The 20,675-nt window shown below is 47.3% G+C and overlaps 1 protein-coding gene across 2 annotated transcripts in view; it reads left to right on the forward strand.

Annotated features, from left to right (window-relative positions):
• LOC147685146 (uncharacterized) overlaps nt 1-20,675 on the forward strand; it is a 693,800-nt gene that overhangs the window by 175,120 nt on the left and 498,005 nt on the right. Inside the window, exon 4 of one of the 2 annotated variants that reach the window (XM_086941067.1) lies at nt 590-706. The exons of the other annotated variant lie outside the window; for it this stretch is intronic. Within the exon in view, the coding sequence (XP_086797193.1) occupies nt 590-706 (117 nt within the window). The remainder of the gene's footprint in view (nt 1-589; nt 707-20,675) is intronic. 2 annotated transcript variants of the gene reach the window in all.

Below are 20,675 nucleotides of genomic sequence, written 5' to 3' on the forward strand. Positions count from 1 at the left end.
CATAAACAAATTCTAGTGTTATATAATTGATCATCTCTATTTTGTGTTAACATCCCATGTATACAAATAATAATTCATGTTAGCGTACCTCAGTAGTTGCCTGTACTACAACATAAAATCTTGAGCTCTAGGCAGCTCCCAATACATTAGTATACTGTGCTAACAGTAGTTCCTAAAATAATGTAGTTAATTATTTGATTTTGGAAAGTGATCAAGCAAACAAGTCCACATCACCAAATGTACGACTGCGGTTTCCCCTGCATAACAAGCCTTTCAGATGCCCCTCAGAGAATCTACCAATTTATTGGCAATCTTGTCCATCTCTGATCCGTTCAAATATTCCTAGCATTGTGCAATATAGAAAAGAGAAACAAAGTTTGCTCAAAATACATCAAGCACGGTGTCTTTGTGGAGTTCCTTCCGCTACTTCGGTTTCTGTGATACTTTTGTTCAAGAGGCATTTCACACAACAAGGGTACTATGATCACGATTGCTTCTTATTTTTGAAAATTGTTGTTGCAGTGTGTGCTACATGCCACATCAATTGGCCAATTGATTTGACGTAATGTAATTGTTGTTCCCTGAACAGGTAACTCCCCCGCTAACGTAGACATCTCACCCGAATTTGGTCAAAATTACTTGTCAAGGGCAGACGTAGCCGGAAGTTCCAAAGGATGTGAACAGGCGGAAAGCGCTGGCAGTGCAGGCAAGTCATGCTATTCCTGTGTCTGACTAATACGTAATTCCACCCAAAGACTATGCTGACTTTGGAGTGCACTCTACACACAACATTGTCTGTTAGAAAGCAAGGAAATTGACTCTTCATCTTGCCTTTGACCTTGTCCCCAGATCCAAACAAAAGTGCGCCACACTGCGATTGCTACAATAGTTAATTGTGGATGTGTTAACAATTGATGTGTGCACTGATGGCTGGTGGTGTGTGTGCGCCTGTAGAAATTGTGCACTGATGGCTGGTGGTGTGCCTGCATGGTGGAAGTGTGCACAGCCGGCTGGTGGTGTGTGTTGCCTAGTGAAATTGTGCACTGACTGCTGGTGGTGTGTGTGTGCCTGATGAAAGCGTGCACTGATGGCTGGTGGTGTGTGTGTGTGTGTGCCTGGTGGAAGCGTGCACTGACGACTGATGGTGTCTGTGCCTGGTGAAAGTGTGCTTGATGGTGTGGTTGTGTGTGTGTGTGTGTGTGTGTGTGTGTGTGTGTGTGTGTGTGGTTTTGTGTGTGGTTGTGTGGGTGTGGTTGTGTGGGTGTGGTTGTGTGTGTGGTTGTGTGCGAGTGGTTGTGTGCGTGTGGGTGGTTGTGTGGGTGGTTGTGTGCGTGGTTGTGTGCGTGTGGGTGGTTGTGTGCGTGTGGGGTTGTGGTTGTGTGTGTGTGTGTGTGTGTGGGGTTGTGGTTGTGTGTGTGTGTGTGTGGGGTTGTGTGTGTGTGTGTGTGGGGTTGTGTGTGTGTGTGTGGGGTTGTGGTTGTGTGTGTGTGGGGTTGTGTGTGGCTGTGTAAATCGCCTTATCGCATGGTATATGGCATGTGTAATTGCATTTTGCTGCACAGCGTTCTGGGAAACTCCAGTTTAAATTAAGTCCCTGTATGGGTCTAGTGGCGCAGCCAGAAGTGCTGGGACTTTTGTTTGCTTTAGTAAGGTGAATATTTTTGCAAAAAGTAAAATAAGCCAATAATAAACCACAGAAGCGTTTTTAAAGGCAAGTATTTTCTAAGAGAACCTTTAGAAATGTTAAGGAAGTATTTAAAATCCCATATGGTTTACAAAATTTTAGTTTTTTGGCACTTTGAAACAGACGGATTACAAGAAGAGTGTGTTTAGTTTTGATGAAGGGGCCTGTATTTTAGCCCACCATAACCGTAATATAACGGTGCGCTATAAAGCCAGTGTAGGCTAGGGCTGGGGTAGAGTAAATGACTGCAGCTCTACCCAACGTGAACCCAAACAACACATGTGCATTTTAAACGCACCATAGGAGACGAGGCCTTGGTTACAAACACCTCGTCTGACTGCCTAGAAATGTCCTAAGGCGAATGGGGGGAGGGGGGTGGGAGGGGGGTGGTCGGAGGGCGGGGCGTCTGTGGTAAAACTAAGCAGAGTCCGCCCTGGAGCCATTCCACTGCCTTATCTGTTGTAACAAGTCTGGAGACTAGGGACATGTGTCCAGGAGCAACTAGTGTGGACAGCATCGTGCTGGGGGTCACTCCAAAAGGTGGAGAACCACACCGTGCAGGGGACAAGCCTCTTGTGCAGCCTTCATTGTTCCTACTGAACACATTCATACGAAATCACAATCATGCAAAATCTGATGTACACATTAATGCGAAATAATGCATATATTCATCCGAAATCTTATGTACGCAGTAGAACAGGCAGAGTGGTGCAGTGTGGGGTAGGAGAGAGGAGGGGGGTCTGAGAGGAAGCATGCGAGAAGCCATGAAGATGTACAAAGGGGTAGTCTCGAAAGTGCAGAGAGAGATGAGTTACTGGAGGGATGGAGGGGGAAGAGTTCACCCTGGAAAGACAGACACCCGGACGTGTTCCTATGGACAACCTCCTCCAGACGCCTTAGCGATGAGAGGATGAGCGAGGAGGATTAGACAGTCTCTGGACCTTCATCCTTGCACAGCCGATGGAAGACTGATACCTCCGTCTTCTCTGCACAAGTATCCAACCAGGACGGTGCGCCTCCTAGGTTCCCGTGCACTGGTGCTCACCCCAGAGCAGAGCAAACCCCTGGCTCTCTTGCACCAGTGCTCACTCCATAGTGGTACTGGTGCTGCCTCACTTACAAGAGTGACCACAGCAGTTCGGCGCATAGAACCCCATGCAATAATACTCGCCGAACAGCAGTCAGCTTGTTGCACATGAATGCCTACTCATTTTGTAGGATAAAATAAATTTAGTGTATTAAAGGTAAAGGCTTTAATCTATGGATAATTAGTGAGAGAAGGGGGTTCCCCAATGGGTTTTAAGGATGTGGGCAGGCTATAGGGGGGAAGAAACTGAGAATAGAACAAAAGAAAGCAACCTGCCTTATGATATAATGGTCCCAAAAATGGGATCCAAACAATGTATACGGGGTGATTTATCTAAGAGCCAGCATTGCACATAACAAGGAACGGGTCAATCCAAATATACTCAAAGAAGATTTATTAGAATATATATATATTTTTTATTTTTTTGTCTTCTTTGAATTAATGTAGCAAAAGGTACAAAAATAGATTGCATTGTTTAAATCCACATTATATTTAGAACATCAAAAACATACATTGGTAAGGGGAAAGATAAAAAAGAGGAAAATTCATCCTACGTTATAACCTACCCAGTAACATACCACACTGCATTCATACTCTCACGCTTACTTATTCCAATTCACTCAACCTAATATTCTTTCATTCAACTTTCATTCATTCATATAGTCCTGGTGTGTGCAACACAAAGATGGTAAATTTGTTGCATAAATCAGAATGTTATTCCAGGAGGCAGATGACATATAAAGGGGTCCTGATGGATATAGGACAGTGTGCCGTATTCCTGGAAACACAAGCCTCACTCCATAGTGGTACTGGAGCTGCCTCACTTACAAGAGTGACCACAGCAGTTCGGCGCATAGAACCCCATGCAATAATACTCGCCGAACAGCAGTCAGCTTGTTGCACATGAATGCCTACTCATTTTGTAGGATAAAATAAATTTAGTGTATTAAAGGTAAAGGCTTTAATCTATGGATAGAAATGCAGAGAAGTAGCAATGCGATGTTTGCATGAAGGTTCAAGCAGGGAACCTTTCCACGAGACATTAAGAAAGGTCATGGCGGGCTCAGGAAGCCATTCACTGGGAAAATCTCTTGTAACTGTGTAGTTGCTTCCCTCCAAAACTATATATTTGATAGAGACTTCTAGCTGCAGATTCCTTAACTTTGAATTCTCCCCAGGCTGGATCCAAAACGTTTTCAGCAGTACCTCTCTGCGCCCGGGGACGGTGTTGTACGGCTCCGCAGGAACGTCCTCTCTGGATGTGATGTCAATGGAGCCATATAAGTCCCCTCCGTCAGTTTCTTCTTTTCCGCATTGCAACGCGGATCCAAAGAAGCCATACCACTGGTTGTATTTTGGACTAATGTGACAAATGTTCATCAGGAAACAGTGTGCCTTATGCCTGAGGTTTAAATTCTGTGGGTTCTGTGTTGAAGGCGCTGCTGGAGCGGCGCATGAAGCTTCTGATGCCATGGATGTCGCAGACTTCCAGCTCCTCGTGACATCTGTCTTCTTCCCGGTCCACAGGTCGTTCCATGGAGCGTCGACCTTCAGGCCGTGATCATCAACGGTGGTCCCAGTCTACAGCGACGTCTCACAGTAAGCGGCATCGCAAGAGATCGAAACCCCGGTCTTCTATGACCTCTTCGACTCGCGATGCAAATTGCTGGGAAGTCTCATGATCTAGTGGTGGGACTCTGAGTTGGGTGAGGCAAGCCAGTTAGATTTATCCCCTGCTTCCTCCCTTTTGTCACCCCTGGCCTTGCCTGGGAAACCAGTTCCTCATTGGCGGAGGTTTTGAAGAGAGTGGCTGATATTTTACATCACACTCTGCCCACTGTGGAGAAGGCTAGGGATCCTCTGATGGAGGTCCTTTATCCTGCCCAGTCGGGGGTTGAACCATTACTTTCCTTTTGCTAAGCACTAACTGACATTCTGCTTGGGGCATGGGCAAGACCTCACTGCGGGGTACTGGTAGACAGTACTATCACCCACACTTATCGCCCTGCCCTGGGGATCCAGCTTGTCTTGTTAAGTAACCGGCCCACCACCGTTTTGTGGTCCAGACTATCACGAGGAGAACATTTCCCCAGTGATAAGGAGTCCAGGAGGCAGCGCAGCGTTACATTCCACTAAAACTATTTGCATCCTCTGGTGTTTACTCCACACATTGTGGGATTCTCTAGGCCAGTTTTTACCCTTGTTCCCCGAGGCTAACAAGAGTTTTACAGCAGTTGATGGTGGATGACCCCAGGCTGCCAAATTGCTCATTTGCTGTGGAATGGACTCTGCAGACAACTTTGTCCGAGCTATGGCATCGGCTGTGGCTCTACGCCGACATGTTTCCTTTAAGGCATCTTTGTTTTCAGAGGCTGTCCAGTCCGTCTTGCTTGACTTGCCATTTGATGGTGATCACCTTTTTGAGGCTCAAGCTGATGCGGCCCTACGCAGGTTTATTATTATTATTATAATTGCATTTATTGAGCGCACAGCTACCCGGAGGTTTCCCGGCGCTAAAAACAAACAAAAGGTAAGCTAAGCTGAGAAGGATTGGGCACGCATTTAAAAGTTGAAAAGCCAGGTCTTAATTCCTCTACGGAATTTCAGATAGCAAATTTCAGATCGCAGGGATTGAGGCATGGAGTTCCATAAAGAAGGTGCGAGTAGCGCAAACGAGCGACCACCTATTTTGGCTCTGTTAAAGCGCGGGATTTGAAACTTGTTTTGCGTGGAAGATCTCAGAGTGCGGGTAAGGACATAGTGCTGTACCAAAGAGGACAAGTATTTTGGGGCTTTGCCTGTTTTGATATGGTGCATTATGCAGAGAGCTTTAAATTTCACTCGGCTCTCAATGCGCAGCCAGTGCAGCTTGCGCAGATGGGCGGCGGCCGAGGACCTGGCAGGCAAATTACAGATAAGACGAACAGCCATGTTCTGAACCACCTGCAATTTCTTAGTGACCTCCTTGCAGGCACCCAGAAGCAGAATGTTCCCGTAGTCCATCCGAGCCTGGACTACGGTCCTCAGGGTGTCAGCTGGAAGCATCCACGTGATTTTTCTCAGCCACCTTACGATGGTAGTGCAGGTGGCTGAAACTTTTACCACATGTTGCTTCATTGACAGCTGGTTGTCAAGAAGAACCCAGAGGTTGCGAGCTGTGGCTGAAGGGGTGGGAGTAGGGCCCATTTGCTGAGGCCAATGTTGCGGGCCCCAGAGCGATGGATTTGGACCAAATAGAAGCAGCTCCGTTTGGTCACCTTTTAATTTTAATTTATGTCTATGCAACCAGTTGGAGATTTGTTCCAGACCAGACTGCAGGGAAGGCATGGGGAGATGTTTATTTGTAGATAGAGAGTAGACGATTTGTGTATCGTCAGCGTAAGAATAGATCGTGAGACCTGCTTGCTCAGCCAGGAAAGCTAGAGGTCTCACATAAAGATTAAAGAAAAGGGGGCTGAGGATAGAACCCTGGGGAACACTGTGAGAGGAAGCGTAGATGGAGGAGACAGAAGTAGAGGAAAAAACCTGAAAGGTGCGGTTAGAAAGAAAACTAGCAATCCAGGCCAGGGCAGAGCCGTCAATGCCCACAGATTTCAAGGTGGACAAAAGGATGGAATGGGAGACAGTGTCAAATGCGGCACTCAAATCTAACAGAATGAGTGCCACTGTTTAGGCATGGTCGAACAGACTCTTAGTCTGTCTTTAATTACTTTGTCTTTTTCCCCCACTCTGGTTGTACAACTTTGGCCCTTTTATGATTGGTGAGCAAAGTTCCCCCGTTTGTGACAGTATTGTATACAGTCTTTAGTTGGAGTGCTGAAGTATTAAGCACAACTTGTTACAATTATCAGTTAATGTTAACAGGGTAGTAGTCTATATAGATGGGAGGTCTAACGATGTTATATACATTAGTAATGCAATGGAAGTAACCTATGAGAACATTTATGTGAAAATTGGCATTGAAGGAGTATGTGCACTCTAAGCCCATCTGTGGGCACAATTTTATTGAGCAGCATTATGAATGTATGTATGATGTTTATGAAACCATATGAAATGGGCTCAATGTATGTATTATTGCATTTGAATTACGAATATTGTGGGCATTGATGACATTTTCTAAACACAATTAATTATGCACGTTCTAAGATGGTGATATAATTCTCTGAGAGCTTGTCCCTTCTCGCTGTTAATCTATGTCGGGATACAGGAAGTTAAGACATAAATGCTGGCCGTTTCCAGCGCGCCTGATTACCACCGAAAAAGGCATCAGCCGAAACGCGACTGGTTGCTGTGGGTCCGTGAATAAACTTTTGGACTCGCCTATGTTAGTGCTCTTCTTTTGCGTTCAAAGAAATGCGAGGTTGGGAGCGTGCATGCTAGCAGGTAGACCACCCGCGTAAGAGCACCCGTTTGTGAGTGCCCAGAGGAGGTGGGAAATGGTCGAGCTGCGATATCTATATCAATCATGTTTATAAGTGTTATTAGTACTTTCAATCAAATCTTGTTTTGAATCACACTTTGTATTGGCTTGTTGATGACAAGGGCTCATCTTTATATAGATATCATTCTTTATTTAGTACCAATATTTCTGATACTAATGGTAAGAAGCATTGTCTTGGTGTCAGGCAATCTTGCCTCTTTTATGGTGTATGCCATTTAAATCTTGCAGATTGGTGTCGAATATACTATATATACTATAACGTTTGTTGGCCTGATTTTCTGTTCTAGTTTACTGGTAGGTATACAGACTATATATAACCTTGTGTGTACATAGTTCACAGTTATATTAGAAAAGAAAAATGTTTAGTCAAAGATGAGGTAGATTCTCTTTTCTCGCTTGCCTTGGGGTTTGAGCTTATTCAGAGCTCGAGATAGTATTCAGTCTATTGCACTATGGCACGGAAGGCTGTATGGAGGCAAGCTTTATACGTTCTTCTACTGGCAGTAGTTTTTGGCCTATTAAATTCTGTGAATTACTGGGTCATTTGAAGTATCTGGTGATGCATTTATGATCAAACATATTGTTATGTCTGTACGTGCTTCTTGTGGCAAGATGTTATGCAATCAGTGTGTAGATTTAATATGAATATTCTTTTGTCCAATTTGAGTTAAGTTATTTATACCAAGGAGGTATTGTCGTTCATCGTTCCCATGGGGAAATGAGTTCTGAAAGTCCTGTTTTGGGATTTTATTAGGGCAGATCGTTTTATAGTTAATGTTATCATGAACAATACAGATTATCAGTCTTTTGTTATGCTGTTGACCTTTTTGGTCTTTGAGCTTTCTTTTCCCTTTGTGGGACAAGGGTTAAAGTCTGTCCTCTGACAGATGATTTTTCAGGGGTTCCCCCTCCCGCTTTATTCCTTTAAGAGCCAATTCTCTCGTACCGGTAAGATAGTTTTTATCTTGTATGTTCTGTGACGCTGATCATGGATTCTGTTGCGAACCAAGCCCTTGATCTGCTATTCTTATGTACAACTGGTCGGTTGTTAATTTGACCGGTTAGTTCACTTATAGAACTTTCATAGGATTAGCTCACAAACCCTCCTCCATTGGGGTATAGCTATGGTATTTATTTCAAAGTTAAGGAATCTGCATCTAGATGTCTCTATGGGATGTAAAAGTTACTTACCTTTGTTAACGCTATATCTGGTAGAGAAACAGTCTAGCCGTAGATTGTTTAATGCCCTGCCCATCCTCCCTGCTCTGCGAATGATTCTTGAGGTAAGGGTTATACCCTTTCAGTACTGGGTTTATAAACCAGTGACCCCTATCTCAATCTATATTGGGGTTCAAGAAGCTCCTTGGCCTGCCACTAAGCTTTTGCCTGGAGGTTGCAATACTGTCCATTTTTGAGTTTGTATATTTGGTAAAAATGGGTGTGTGTTTCTCTTGCTCTCTGGTTGACACACCAGTGAGCAGTATAAACTGGTTTGTTCTTTCTATGAAAGACTTCTTAGTAATGTCATACTTTGACGTTGATACTGTCAATATATCAGGTGTTGGCAAAAATTAACGCACAGCTTAGTGTTGTGTTGTAGGTCCTATTGGACTATTGCCATGCCATTCATGGCCATTGAAGTATGGTGCATAGAGGATTGGGTCATTGCCTCTTATGGGGGTTATTCAACAGTGTGCAGAGGTTAGTGTAGCCCTGGGTTAAGTTGTTTTTATTGGGGCTTTTCTCTACAAACCATTTCTGGTATTTTCATACCATTTGATGTTTAATATTCTATAGATGCTTTTAAAAGACTTTTGATGTTCTTATGGCACACTGGTTCCACAACCAGTTTCTTAGTGGTTCCACGTTCTGGCGTGGAAAGTTTCACAGAAGAAACTGACGTACGCGCACCGAAGCGGACTTGTATGGCTCCACTGACATCACATCAGGAGACTACGTCACTGCGAAGCCGTATGATGCCGCCCACTCCGGCGCGCAGTGGTACTGCTGAAATAGTTTAAGATCCAACCCGGCGCCTGGGGAGAGTTCAAAACTAAGGAATCTGCGGCTCGACGGTGTCGCTCCCAGATATAGCGTTACCGAAGGCAAGTAACTTTTACGGCAAGTATTTAGGGAGGATGAGGGATGATCACAGAGGGCGGGCATATTGAGATTATTTCAGGGGTGCTTTTCTGTAGCGTGTAATTCACACTAAATGTGAGCTTCTAAAAAAGCAATAGCATCCAACTAGAACAGGATTGATCAAAAACATTGCTGCCCATGATTGGAGTGCTGTGGGCCCTAATGCACTTAACCTGCTGCACTAATGATGGCTGTAGCCATGAGAAGCATGCTATCACCTCTCAGTTCACTTTTTCGCCACCATGTCTGACCACTTCAATCTCGAAACAAGTGTGGTCTCTTTCTGAAAGAGCATGTTGCCCCCTTTTTTTTCTGCCCTGAGTTCCATCTGCCCTAATGCTAGCAAGTAAAATGAGCCCCCATGCCCACTTTGAATTGCCAAAGATTAATAATTATGATGCAGTGAGCACCTGGACAAGTGTCACTGCACTTGTTTACCTAATGATAGGTACTGCCTGGCTAACTCCTCTGACGTTTGGTGACAACATGGACTCTTATCATCCCTCTTATCATCCCTCTTATCGTCCCTCTCCCTCGCTGATGCCCCGGTCAAGGTCTTCTCTGCTTCATTTCCCCCCCCCCCTCCCTTAGGTCATTGTTTCAAGGCTCAAAGAAACACTGGCACATGAAGTATGCTCTGCAGCACCATGATACCTACAGCTCTATGAAGCAGGCTGTGTCTACTCTGCCCACTAAACGGGGCCATAACTTCTAGACCAGATGCCCCAAGCAGTCTTTCTGCTTCTTTGTGTGAAAAAACAGCAAATAAAGCGCATCTAATCTCTCCACCCACCACATACCAAACATCAAAGAATGGTGTGCTGATCTAGTAGCCTTGAAATTTACCTTGCATATCATAACCTCAGCCAAAACTCTAGGAATTATCCTGGACAACCCCTTCTCTATGCAGGATCACATCAGCGCCGCCACCAGCGGTGCCAACTATCAACTGCATGTACTAAGGAAATTAAAACCTTTCATTCAGACTGCAGATCTCAAGACAAAAGTTCAGGTGCAAGTGATTTCCAAACTAGATTACAGTAGTGCTACCCTGGTGGGTCTATCCAAAGCAAAAGTGGTACTTCTGAAGGTAGTGAGCTAGTCTGGGTCCTTTTTCTTCCCCCCAGAAAAGGGCAATGACCTGCCTTTTCTGGGCAATATCCCAATAGCTGATATGTGTATATACAGCTACATGGTCTACACCACACACTTTCACTAACCATTACTGTGTGGATGTGTTAGCACACCAACAAGCCAATGTAGTTCAGGCAGTGCTAATTACCCTTTTTCAAACAACTGCAACACCCACAGACTAACCACCGCTTTTGGAGAGGGACTGCTTTACAGTCTATGCAGAGCATGTGTATCTACAGCCATACATGCCTTGAACGGAATATGTAACTTACCCTGTAAGCATCTGCTCTTAACATGTAGTGCTGTAGATTCACATGCACCCACCCTCTTTCCTGAACACTTGTGGCTGTTGCAGTACCATTACACTATTTCTTTAGCGCATGGACATCTTTTTACTGATACTTACTTTTAATCCATTCTCACCCGCCTGCGGGAAAACAGTCTAACAGTGGAGTCGGTGCCTATACGCTACTCTTCTGGACTTGAGGTGCTTAGGCGTTAAAGTCCAAAGAACCACCAGCAGTTTGGATTTACCTGCCCTGGTATGTCCAGGTGTAGAGGTGCTGGTCTCGTTGGCAGCTTCAACATCTACCCGTTAAAGTCAATGGAAATACCTGTAACAAGAAAAAAGCTGCAAGTGGGCCTTGGGAACAGGTCTGGCAGAATCAAAGGGTGGGGGGGGGGGGGGGGGGGGGGGCACTGATGTGTTTTTGTCCGGCGGATCGCTTGCATTGGAGGCACTCACTTCTTTGGGTTCGACCCAGTGATGGGGGGTGGGGGGCAAACAGGACAGCAGAGCCACTCTTGGTGCTGGGCGGAGGGCAAACAGGACAGCAGAGCCACTCTTGGTGCTGGCCTTAGTGATGCCGACGTCCCTTGTCAGTAGGTCTGTCTTGGCAGGGTAGGTGTCTGGACTGGAAACGTAATAAGCCTTGGCTACTGCAAGTCCTCCTGTGGTTAGGGTATTGGTGCTTGGGGGCTCCTGGACGGTCTAGTGGATCAAAACTGGCTGGGAAATGGGACTGACCTCAGGAAGTCACAAAGCCCTTCTCCTGGGGTGCTGCTTCTTCGGTGGACCCAGTGGTCAGCAGAACGGTGTTCAGGTTAAATGCGTTGATGGCTGCAGGGAAGTGGCTCCTCTGCTTCAAGGGAAATGCTGACTGGTTGGTGAAGTGGTGGCAGCCCTCCAAGGCTTTAGAAGGATGCACAGCTGCTGTACGAGTCAGGTCTTTGCAATTGTCGAAACAGCAGCAGGCAGGCAGCGCTTTGCTTCAAATCTGGGGCTGGCCCACAATTCTTTCCTTTGTGGCTCTTCTTGGTCCTCCTTCTGTTCCCAGTAGGCGAATCTGAGTTCCTGGTGTCAGGGTGCCACCTAAATACTGAATTTAGGGGCATTAACCCCTTCGATGCACACCTCTCGTGTGCTCATGACGAGCTGAGCTCGTCATGACCACACCCGTTTTTATTGCTGTCCAGCACAGCAGAGAAATATGTGCAGCATCCATGTGGTTAAGATGAGTGTAAGATAGTAAGGTCTACTTTTGAGACTGATCGGGGCCCCAAACGCAGATCCCAAAAAAGCAAATTGCTAGACAATATGCTTATTCCTAGACCTGGGATCTTAGTAATAAATAGGGTCCAGTCACAGAACGGGGGTGACGGGCGGATCGGTGAGGAATTTGCATCTAGTTAGACTCTCTACCAGAAAAAGTTTTACAGAATGTAAGTAAATTGTTTGTTGTAATTCTTTGGACATCTTTCTTTGTTTAAAGCATTTTTATTCTTTCAGCGTGACACATCCAAACTTATATACAGCAGTATAAGATCGGCAAATGAAAAGGAACAAAAGTCCGGCATGACACAACATTTTAGTACAAACGTCCCCCGCCACCCCAACGTCCCAATGCCCCACCCAACTCCCCCCCCCAACCCCCCACCCACCCCACCCACTGTCCAGTGCGCTACTAACATGCAGCCTATCTCCCAAAGCTATAGGTAATTGGGGAGGAGGGTCTCATCCCTCTCACTGATCTGGCGCTAGCGGGCTCGTAAGCCTTAGGAGGCGAAGGTACCTCAGACAGGTGAGCTCCCTGAACTCTGTGAGCAGCAAAGAGTGGAATGGTTGCCACAGTTCATTAAATTGCGTTACATCCCCAGCCACCACCAAAGACAATTTCTCCATACCCAGCACGTGCCAAAGTCTGTGGAGCCAGCCAGTTATCGTGGGTACTGGGTCTGTACGCCAGTATATCAAGATATTCTGAACTGCAGAGCCGAGTGCAATGGCGATCTGCCTGCCGGACATCTTTCTTTAAACATCTCTCATAGAGGATTGATTATGTTGCTCTTCCTCTCTTGCCAAATCTGTCAATGTCTTTTCCATCTTTCCATATTGGTGTCCAGCAGGCTATTGCTGTTCGCTTATGACTTCCTCCTGTACCAGGAGTAATACCTCTTTTTTAATGTCTATGATTTAGTAGTCTTTCTCCTCTAGTTGGAAGTATACTGAACGCAGGAATGCCCAACAGAAACCTATTTTCTTCTTTTCGAACCCTGCAATCAGTGGGCTGAATGCCTCATTGTTTCCAGGATGGCTTGGGCCATTTTGTGTAGTAGTAAGTTATTATTGCTTTGATAGTTCACTGAGCTTCCCATTCTTCATTTTGTTTTAAGATGTGCTATTCTTGCTGATTCACTGTCGGACATATGGTCATTCGTTCTTTGATTTCCTGTCCCAGCTGTGACAGGAATTCTCCAGACTCTTTAAATCAAGAAACTTCCCGTCCTTCAGATCCATTACATGTGCAAATAACAATTTGACATAATCTGTTATGTAATTGCTTTCTGCCTCCTCTGTCACATTCTGCACCCTGATATTGTTCCTTTTTGTGCAGATTTCCAAATCTTTGCTCCAGTTAAATAATTTCAGTCATCCAGCACATAAGTGTTTCTTTCTTTCAAGTCCATTAGTCATTGGCCCACCCAGTCCACATCTTGCCTCAGTGCCTTTATCCCCTCTTCTGTATGGCTGTGAACTTTTTTTTTACTTCAGTTTAAAATCTGACTTCCATTTTTAGGTCTCGCCTGGCGAAGCAGCTCTAAATCAATGTCGCCAGCGAGATCTATTGTCGGTGACTTGCCTCCAAAGGAAGGCCGGACTGGAAATGTGAACGCGCCGCGCCGTGCACATCTCCTGTCCCCCTTCCGTCCACGCAAGTGAGCTGCATGATGTAACTGCGCCAACAAACACACACACACACACACACCATCTGCCCCCAGGCAGTGCACGTGTACTCGTATCCCTAAACGCGAGCATGGCGTGCTTTTGCTAAAACAAGAGATGCTGAGCGTGCTTTCGCTAAAACAGTGTAGTGCCCTTATGAACTACAGCAGCGCGCCATTTCAATATGTACATTTAAACAGGTGCGACCTTCTTCGCGCTCCGCCATACTACATGCCGCTCTACACCGGCTAATAGCGCCTCGCGAACGGGAATACAGTTCTTAAGTGGACCTGTATAAGAGAAGCCTTTAAAGGAGTTGCTTTTCAGTGTGCAGGAAAGTGTTGATGGATCACAGGACCCCCTGCACTACAGTCTCTGCTGATTTTTCAATCCATGTGTCAAGGGTCTTTATAGACACGAGAAGGAAGCATTGTCTGCATCTGCTCAGTAGATCTTACCATTCATTCCCTGCTAGCCAACTTGAGACTGCATCTCACCCTCCAGAATACCCGTGATTGTTAACCGGCATCAGCGGTAACCCACCACTGTGTTACAAGCCCACATAGAAAAAATATTTCATCATTCAAAGGCTACCTGGCCAAACTGTCACTGAAAATCATTGCAGTGCACACTAGAGAAATATTTATATTCCCCACACAGAAGTCCAACTACTAACTTCAAAGAATGAATAAGACTGTAATGGCACCACAGCATCCCTTAACTATTCATGCCTCTCTCAGATCCTAAAATATGTCTCAAAGCACTCTGGTTACCTCCTCGCAGCAGTAAAACATAGATTATTTTCTGTTTGTGAGGATAAGTTCAAAGCGGAAGGTGGTGCAGGCTGTTTATGAATGTTTTATGAATGTTAAAATTTAGATTGTTATCCTTTTTTGGGTTTCTGGTATGAGTGCCCGCCTCCTCCCTCCCCAGGGACAGGATAAAGGATCTGTGATCCCGGCCGTCGGGAAACCCGGTCTGGCTGAAGGGGAAAGCGAGGAGAAAAAAAACTCAAGAGTAGTCTTGCCCGAGTGTAATCCAAAACGGGCCGGCCATCCTCATCGCTGGCTATCCTGGGGGCAGCCCCATGGCAGCTAAACACATTGGCATGAGCCCCTGGTCTAACTCGGCCCGCTCTCACCTGCTGAACTCCAGCAGCGCCTGCTTCGGCAAATTCCATGCGTCCTGCGCCAACAAACACACACGCACCAGCCGCCTCCAGCCAATGCACACGCACACGCGCATGGCGTGCTTACGCTTTCACTCCCTCTGGTGTTTCAGTCCACGCTCAGGTTCTCCCGCCGCTGTGGCCCCCCACTCTTCCTTCCTTGCAGCTCTCTCCCCTCCTCTCCCAGCTTCCTCTTCGACCCCCTCTTGTCTTCCTCCCTGCCCTTTGAGTCCCCTTTCGACCCCCTTTGACTACCTTGTGCCTCTTCCCCGCGTAGCCCCTCACTGCTCAGTGACCCTCAACAGAGAGCAGCCCTCGCACGGCCACGAGGATGGAGAACACACGGCCCTGCTGCTCAAGAGGACGGACTCGGGGCAGAATGCAGGTACTGCTGGGATCTCCTGAGGGCATCGTGCAGCCCCACGGAGACTGCTGGGGGTTGGACAGGGGACACCTCTTAAACCGACAATGGAGAAACATCTGTGATCTCCGAGGGGGCTGGACGGAGGCGCAGCAACAAGCATGGAGGACTCGGACAGGACAGTGACCTGCTGCCTCTCCCAGGACAACTTTCCCTCGAGCCCCCGCACCCCAGCATCCCCCCAGTCTCCTGCCATGGGATCCTAAAGGTCCACTGTTCCCGAATTGAAAGCAGTCACCTACTCACTTCTCAAGTGCTTACGGACCCTCAAGGTGCTCCTGGAGGCCGTGGAATCCAAAGGAGCGATGGTGGAGGGCTGTGTCCCACTGTTACTTCGCTTGAACGAACTATGGGTGGACGGCTTGCCTGCATCGCCTCAGTGGCTACTTTGCAAACTCTTCCACTGGCCTAATCTTCAGCACCTTGCTGAGCTCAACGTGCTATTGGGCTGTCAACATTTCGGGAGGTCGGTCGACAGTGTCTGCTGCCTGCTACAACCCCTACCACTACAGTCGTGTCCTCAGGACACCCCCGCGCCGCACGGCCCCCCAGCTGTGTGTGTGCCCCTCGTGTGCCCCTCGCTGCTGCTCGCAGTCTCGATCTGCCGTTCTGCCTGCCTCCCTAGCTGGTATTGTTACCACTGCCTCACTTTACTGTTCCCCAGCTGTTTCGTGGTTCTTGTTGTAAATTTGTTGTAAAGTTGTTGTATTATTGTGCTTTCCCGTTTTGCCTGCCTGCCCCGCTCTCCGCTTCCCGCCGCCCTTCTCGCGGCCACGCCCCCTTTTTTCCGTGTCCTCCCCGCTCCCGCCTCCCAGCTGCTCCTCCCTCCCACTTAGCCTTAAACGGCGACCGCACGGACGCGCAGCGGTCACGCGCAACGGGTGTGCCGATTGTGCGCCGAAGACGCGCCAAAGGCAAGCCCGTCCGCGCCTGAACCGCGCCCAGCGCCAGAACCCCTGGCCCCCCGACGACGCCTGCCCACACAACGGGCCTCCGACGCCGCCACCCTCAACGCACTCCACGCCGGCCAAACCCCTGCCTGCTACTGAGCCACCCCGAAACGCACCCACGGAGCCTTCACCTGCCAAGCCTGCAAATTCACCTGCCTCCGGACCTGCACCGCACCCGCCAAGCCGAGCACCCGCGGCAACCACCTTAAGTGCATCCTGCTCAACACCCGCTCCGTCCACAGACACGCCGTCAAACTCTGGAACCTGCTCGACACCACATCACCAGACGTCGCCTTCCTCACGGAAACCTGGATGAACGCCTCCTCAGCGCCCGACATCGCCATCCCGGACGGATACAAGATCACCCGGAGGGACCGCGTCAACCAGACTGGAGGAGGTATCGCCATCGTACACAAGAACACCATCCGCATCACGACCGACTCCAGCGACACCTTTCCCGCCGCCGAGCACCTCCACTTCCAGATACACACCGACCCAAAGACAACCCTCAGAGGCACCCTCGTCTACAGACCCCCGGGACCATGCACACAATTCAGCGAAGACATCACTGACTTCATCAGCCTGCACGTCCTCCCCTCCGCGGACTACATCCTCCTAGGGGACCTCAACTTCCACCTGGAGAACAACAAGGACCGCAACACCGCCGCCCTGCTGGACAACCTCGCAAACCTCGGACTCAAGCAACTGGTCAACACCCCCACTCACTACGCAGGCCACACTCTTGATCCCGTCTTCTCATCCAGCAAGCACATCACCTTCAGCCACTCTACCGGACTTCACTGGACCGACCACAGCTGCGTCCACTTCAGCTTCAGAAGAACAACGACCCACCACCACCTGCAACAGGTTCCTCACAGGAGCTGGAGCAAGATCACCGCCGAGCAGCTCACCACCTCCCTCAGCCAGAACCCGCCCGCAAGCACAACGGACCCCAACGAAGCAGCCCGCAACTTCACACAGTGGCTGACTGCCTGCGCAGACGACCTCACGCCACTGAAGAACTCTCCCAGCAGACCCAGAAGCAAGAAAGCCACCTGGTTCACCGACTAACTCAAGGACTCCAAGAAGAACTGCCGCACCCTTGAGAAAGCCTGGCTCCCCGACCAGACCACAGATTTATTTATTTTATTTATTTTTGGCAATTTTTAAAGCGCTGCAATTACCCGTAGGTGTCTCGGCGCTAGCAGCTAAAGGCTAACTAACCAGATAATAAACATTGAAACAGTGAATAAAAGTGATCTACAGGAATGTCATTGAGAAAACAGCCAAGTCTTTAGCTGCTTTCTGAAGACAATCAAAGATGGACTAATCTTTATGTTAAGGGGAAGAGAGTTCCACAATTTCGCCGCTGCTATGGTGAAACATCTGTCTCCCCAGGTCACTTTTCTTGTTCTGGGAATCTGAAGCATGTGAGCCGTGTTAGAGCGCAACGTTCTGGGGGTTGCCAAAGGTTTAAAGGAACTTCTCAGGAATCTAGGTCCCGTGTTGTTTATTGCCTTATAGACAATACAGAGGGTCTTAAACTTCGTGCGACTTCTGACTGGAAGCCAGTGCAGTTGGTCTAGATGTCCAGAGACAGAGCTGTATTTGGGAATGCCCAGTAGAATTCTGGCGGAGGCATTTTGTATTAGTTGCAGTTTGGAGATAACCTTTTTTTGGGCATTGAGGAAGAGGGCGTTGCAGTAATCGATGCGAGAAAACACCAGTGTGGATATGAGTGTTTTTCCCATAGCTATGGGAAGGTACGGTAGAAGTTTCTTTATTTTCCTTAAGATGTTAAAGGAAGATGACACTACCGAATTCGCATGATGATGGAAAAGGAGCTTGTTGTCGAATATCACTCCCAGATTTCTAACTTTACTGACAGGTTGTGGTGGAGTTCCCAATTCCTCAGGCCACCATGAGGGGGACCACACAGGTTGAATATTTCCAAACAGCATAACTTCTGTCTTAGCTGAGTTAAGTTTTAAGCAGTTGGAAGCCATCCAACTGCTAATGGCCCTCATACCATTCTTGAAATTTGCTGCGACCGTGGGTCCATCTTTGTGAATAGACAACACCAGCTGAGTATCATCAGCGTATGTTGTCAAGTTGATGTTATGCTCCTTTATTACCCTCGCTAAGTCCGAAACATAGATATTAAAAAGGGTCGGACTTAGCGAGGAACCCTGAGGGACTCCACAGGGAAGGCTGAAAGTCGGTGAAGTAAAAGTGCCCAACTTGACCGCTTGGCTACGATCCGCCAAGAATGATGCAATGAGGTCCCTAGCTTTATGTTTGATGCCGATGGCCTCGACACGGCCGATCAGGGTTGCATGATCGACCGTGTCGAAAGCCGCCGACAAGTCCAGCAAAATCAGGACAGTCTGTCCACCCTTATCCATTGTAGCCCTGATTTCATCTGCCGCCTTGATCAGGGCGGTCTCTGTTCCATGACCTTGCCGGAAACCAAACTGGGTTTCGTCTAACAAGTCATTAATATGAATATAGTCAGAGAGTTGTTTGTTCATGACCGATTCAAAGATCTTGGCAGGAAACGGCAGAGATGCAATGGGACGATAACTGGAGGATAATGTGGGATCCAGGGAAGGTTTTTTGAGAAGCGGCCTGATAATGGTGTTTTTCCAGATGGTAGGATAGGATCCTGTAACAAACATACTATTGCAGATACGTGTAAGTGGCATAGAAATAATGTCTGGGATGTTATTGAGTATGGATGGATGACAAGGATCCAGAGGGGAACCAGATTTGATTGACTGAATTAATTTGTAAATATCTTGTGGATTCGTGCTGGTAAATTCAGTAAGTTCAGTAGAAGCTGTCAAAGTCTCGTGTAACTCAGAGTCAGAGGTGTCGGAGGTTATCACTTTAGGGCTGAAATCCTTGAATATGGATGTGACCTTTTCAGAGAAAAAGTCAGCCAGTACGTTACAGAGATTTTGAGACGTTTCCGTCGAGGGGTTAGAAGGTTCAGCAAGATGGTTGACATCTTCAAACAGTTTCTTCATACTACATCGGGCTTGGTTTATTTGGGCAGTGTAGTAGATATTTTTCTCAAGTACTATGCTCTGCTTATAGCTAAGAAGTGCAGCTTTGTAGGCAGTCTTGTCTGCTGAGTTGTAATTTTTACGCCAATGTCGTTCCTTGTTACGACAATATTGTCGTTGGAGTCTAAGGTTTTCGGTAAACCATGGGGCCGAAGGGGTCTTCCTGTTGCATTTGTGTGTTTTAAGGGGGGGCCAAGGTGAGAAAAGCTTCTTCCAAAATAGAAGTATAGGTGGCTGCTGCAATGTTTGGGTCATGTACAGTGTCTATACTTGTAAAAGCATCAGTAAGAATCTGTGCAAGTTGATTAAAATCAAGGTTTTTCCAATCTCTGGAGGTAAAATCAGGATTTACAGACGTGGTGTAGGGGGCTATAGTTTTTGTTCGTATGTCAAATAAAATAGCAAAGTGGTCAGACCACGTTAAAGGAAGTATGACGTTTTTGATAATATGGGGGTCACTAGTAAATATACCGTCAAGCGTATGGCCTGCTTCATGGGTTGGCTCTGTGATCAGTTGTTCAAGACCTACAGCAAGCAGATCATTAGTAAGCTGATCAGTATCTTTATCTAACAGTGAATCGAGATGAAAATTAAAATCTCCCAGGAGAGTGAAGTGTTTATGATCTGCAGATAGCTCGCTCAATTGATTAAGTTGAGAGAGAAAGTTAGAACGAGAGCCTGGTGGTCGGTATAGAAGAGTGCCTGTGAATGTTTGGTTGGTGGTAAGAGTAATCGTAAAAGCCAACGCCTCACAACTTGAATGTTTAAGGTCGATGGTTTTCACTCGAAGGCAATTGCGGTATATTATTGCAATCCCCCCGCCTTTATGGGCAGAGATACGATCCTGCCTATGGACACAGTAGTCCTCTGGCATTGCAGCCTTAAAGTCTGGCCCTGATGCATTGTCTCCCCAAGTCTCAGTCAGAAATAGGAGATCAATAGCATAGTTGTTGAGCAGCTCCAGTATGTCAATTTTATGACAGGGAAGCGAGCGGGCATTAACAAGTGCAGCGTGTATAAGTTTCTGGGAATTTGGGGGAATGTGGGTTTGGGTAGCCATACTCTTATTAGTGCACAGAGTGCATAGGAAAGGCCCTCCAATAGGGTCAGCTAATAAGCATGTCGGAGGTACATGTACAGTCTGAAATGTGTTGTTAAAATAACGGAGTTCATTAGCAGTGTAAACTAACCTTGCTGAGGGCGACGATGTAAGGGGGGTGGCCCTGGGCTCGGTCCAGGCTCGGACGGGCGCAGACGGGCTTGGCTTAGGCGCGGCTTCGGCGCGCGCCCGGCGCGCCCGCTGCGCCAGCCCGCTGCGCCGTCTAGAGACAACGCACATTATATATCTAGTTGAGGA

This window comes from Lissotriton vulgaris, chromosome 10 (genome assembly GCF_964263255.1).
Source record: "Lissotriton vulgaris chromosome 10, aLisVul1.2, whole genome shotgun sequence".
Classification (NCBI taxonomy): domain Eukaryota; kingdom Metazoa; phylum Chordata; class Amphibia; order Caudata; family Salamandridae; genus Lissotriton; species Lissotriton vulgaris.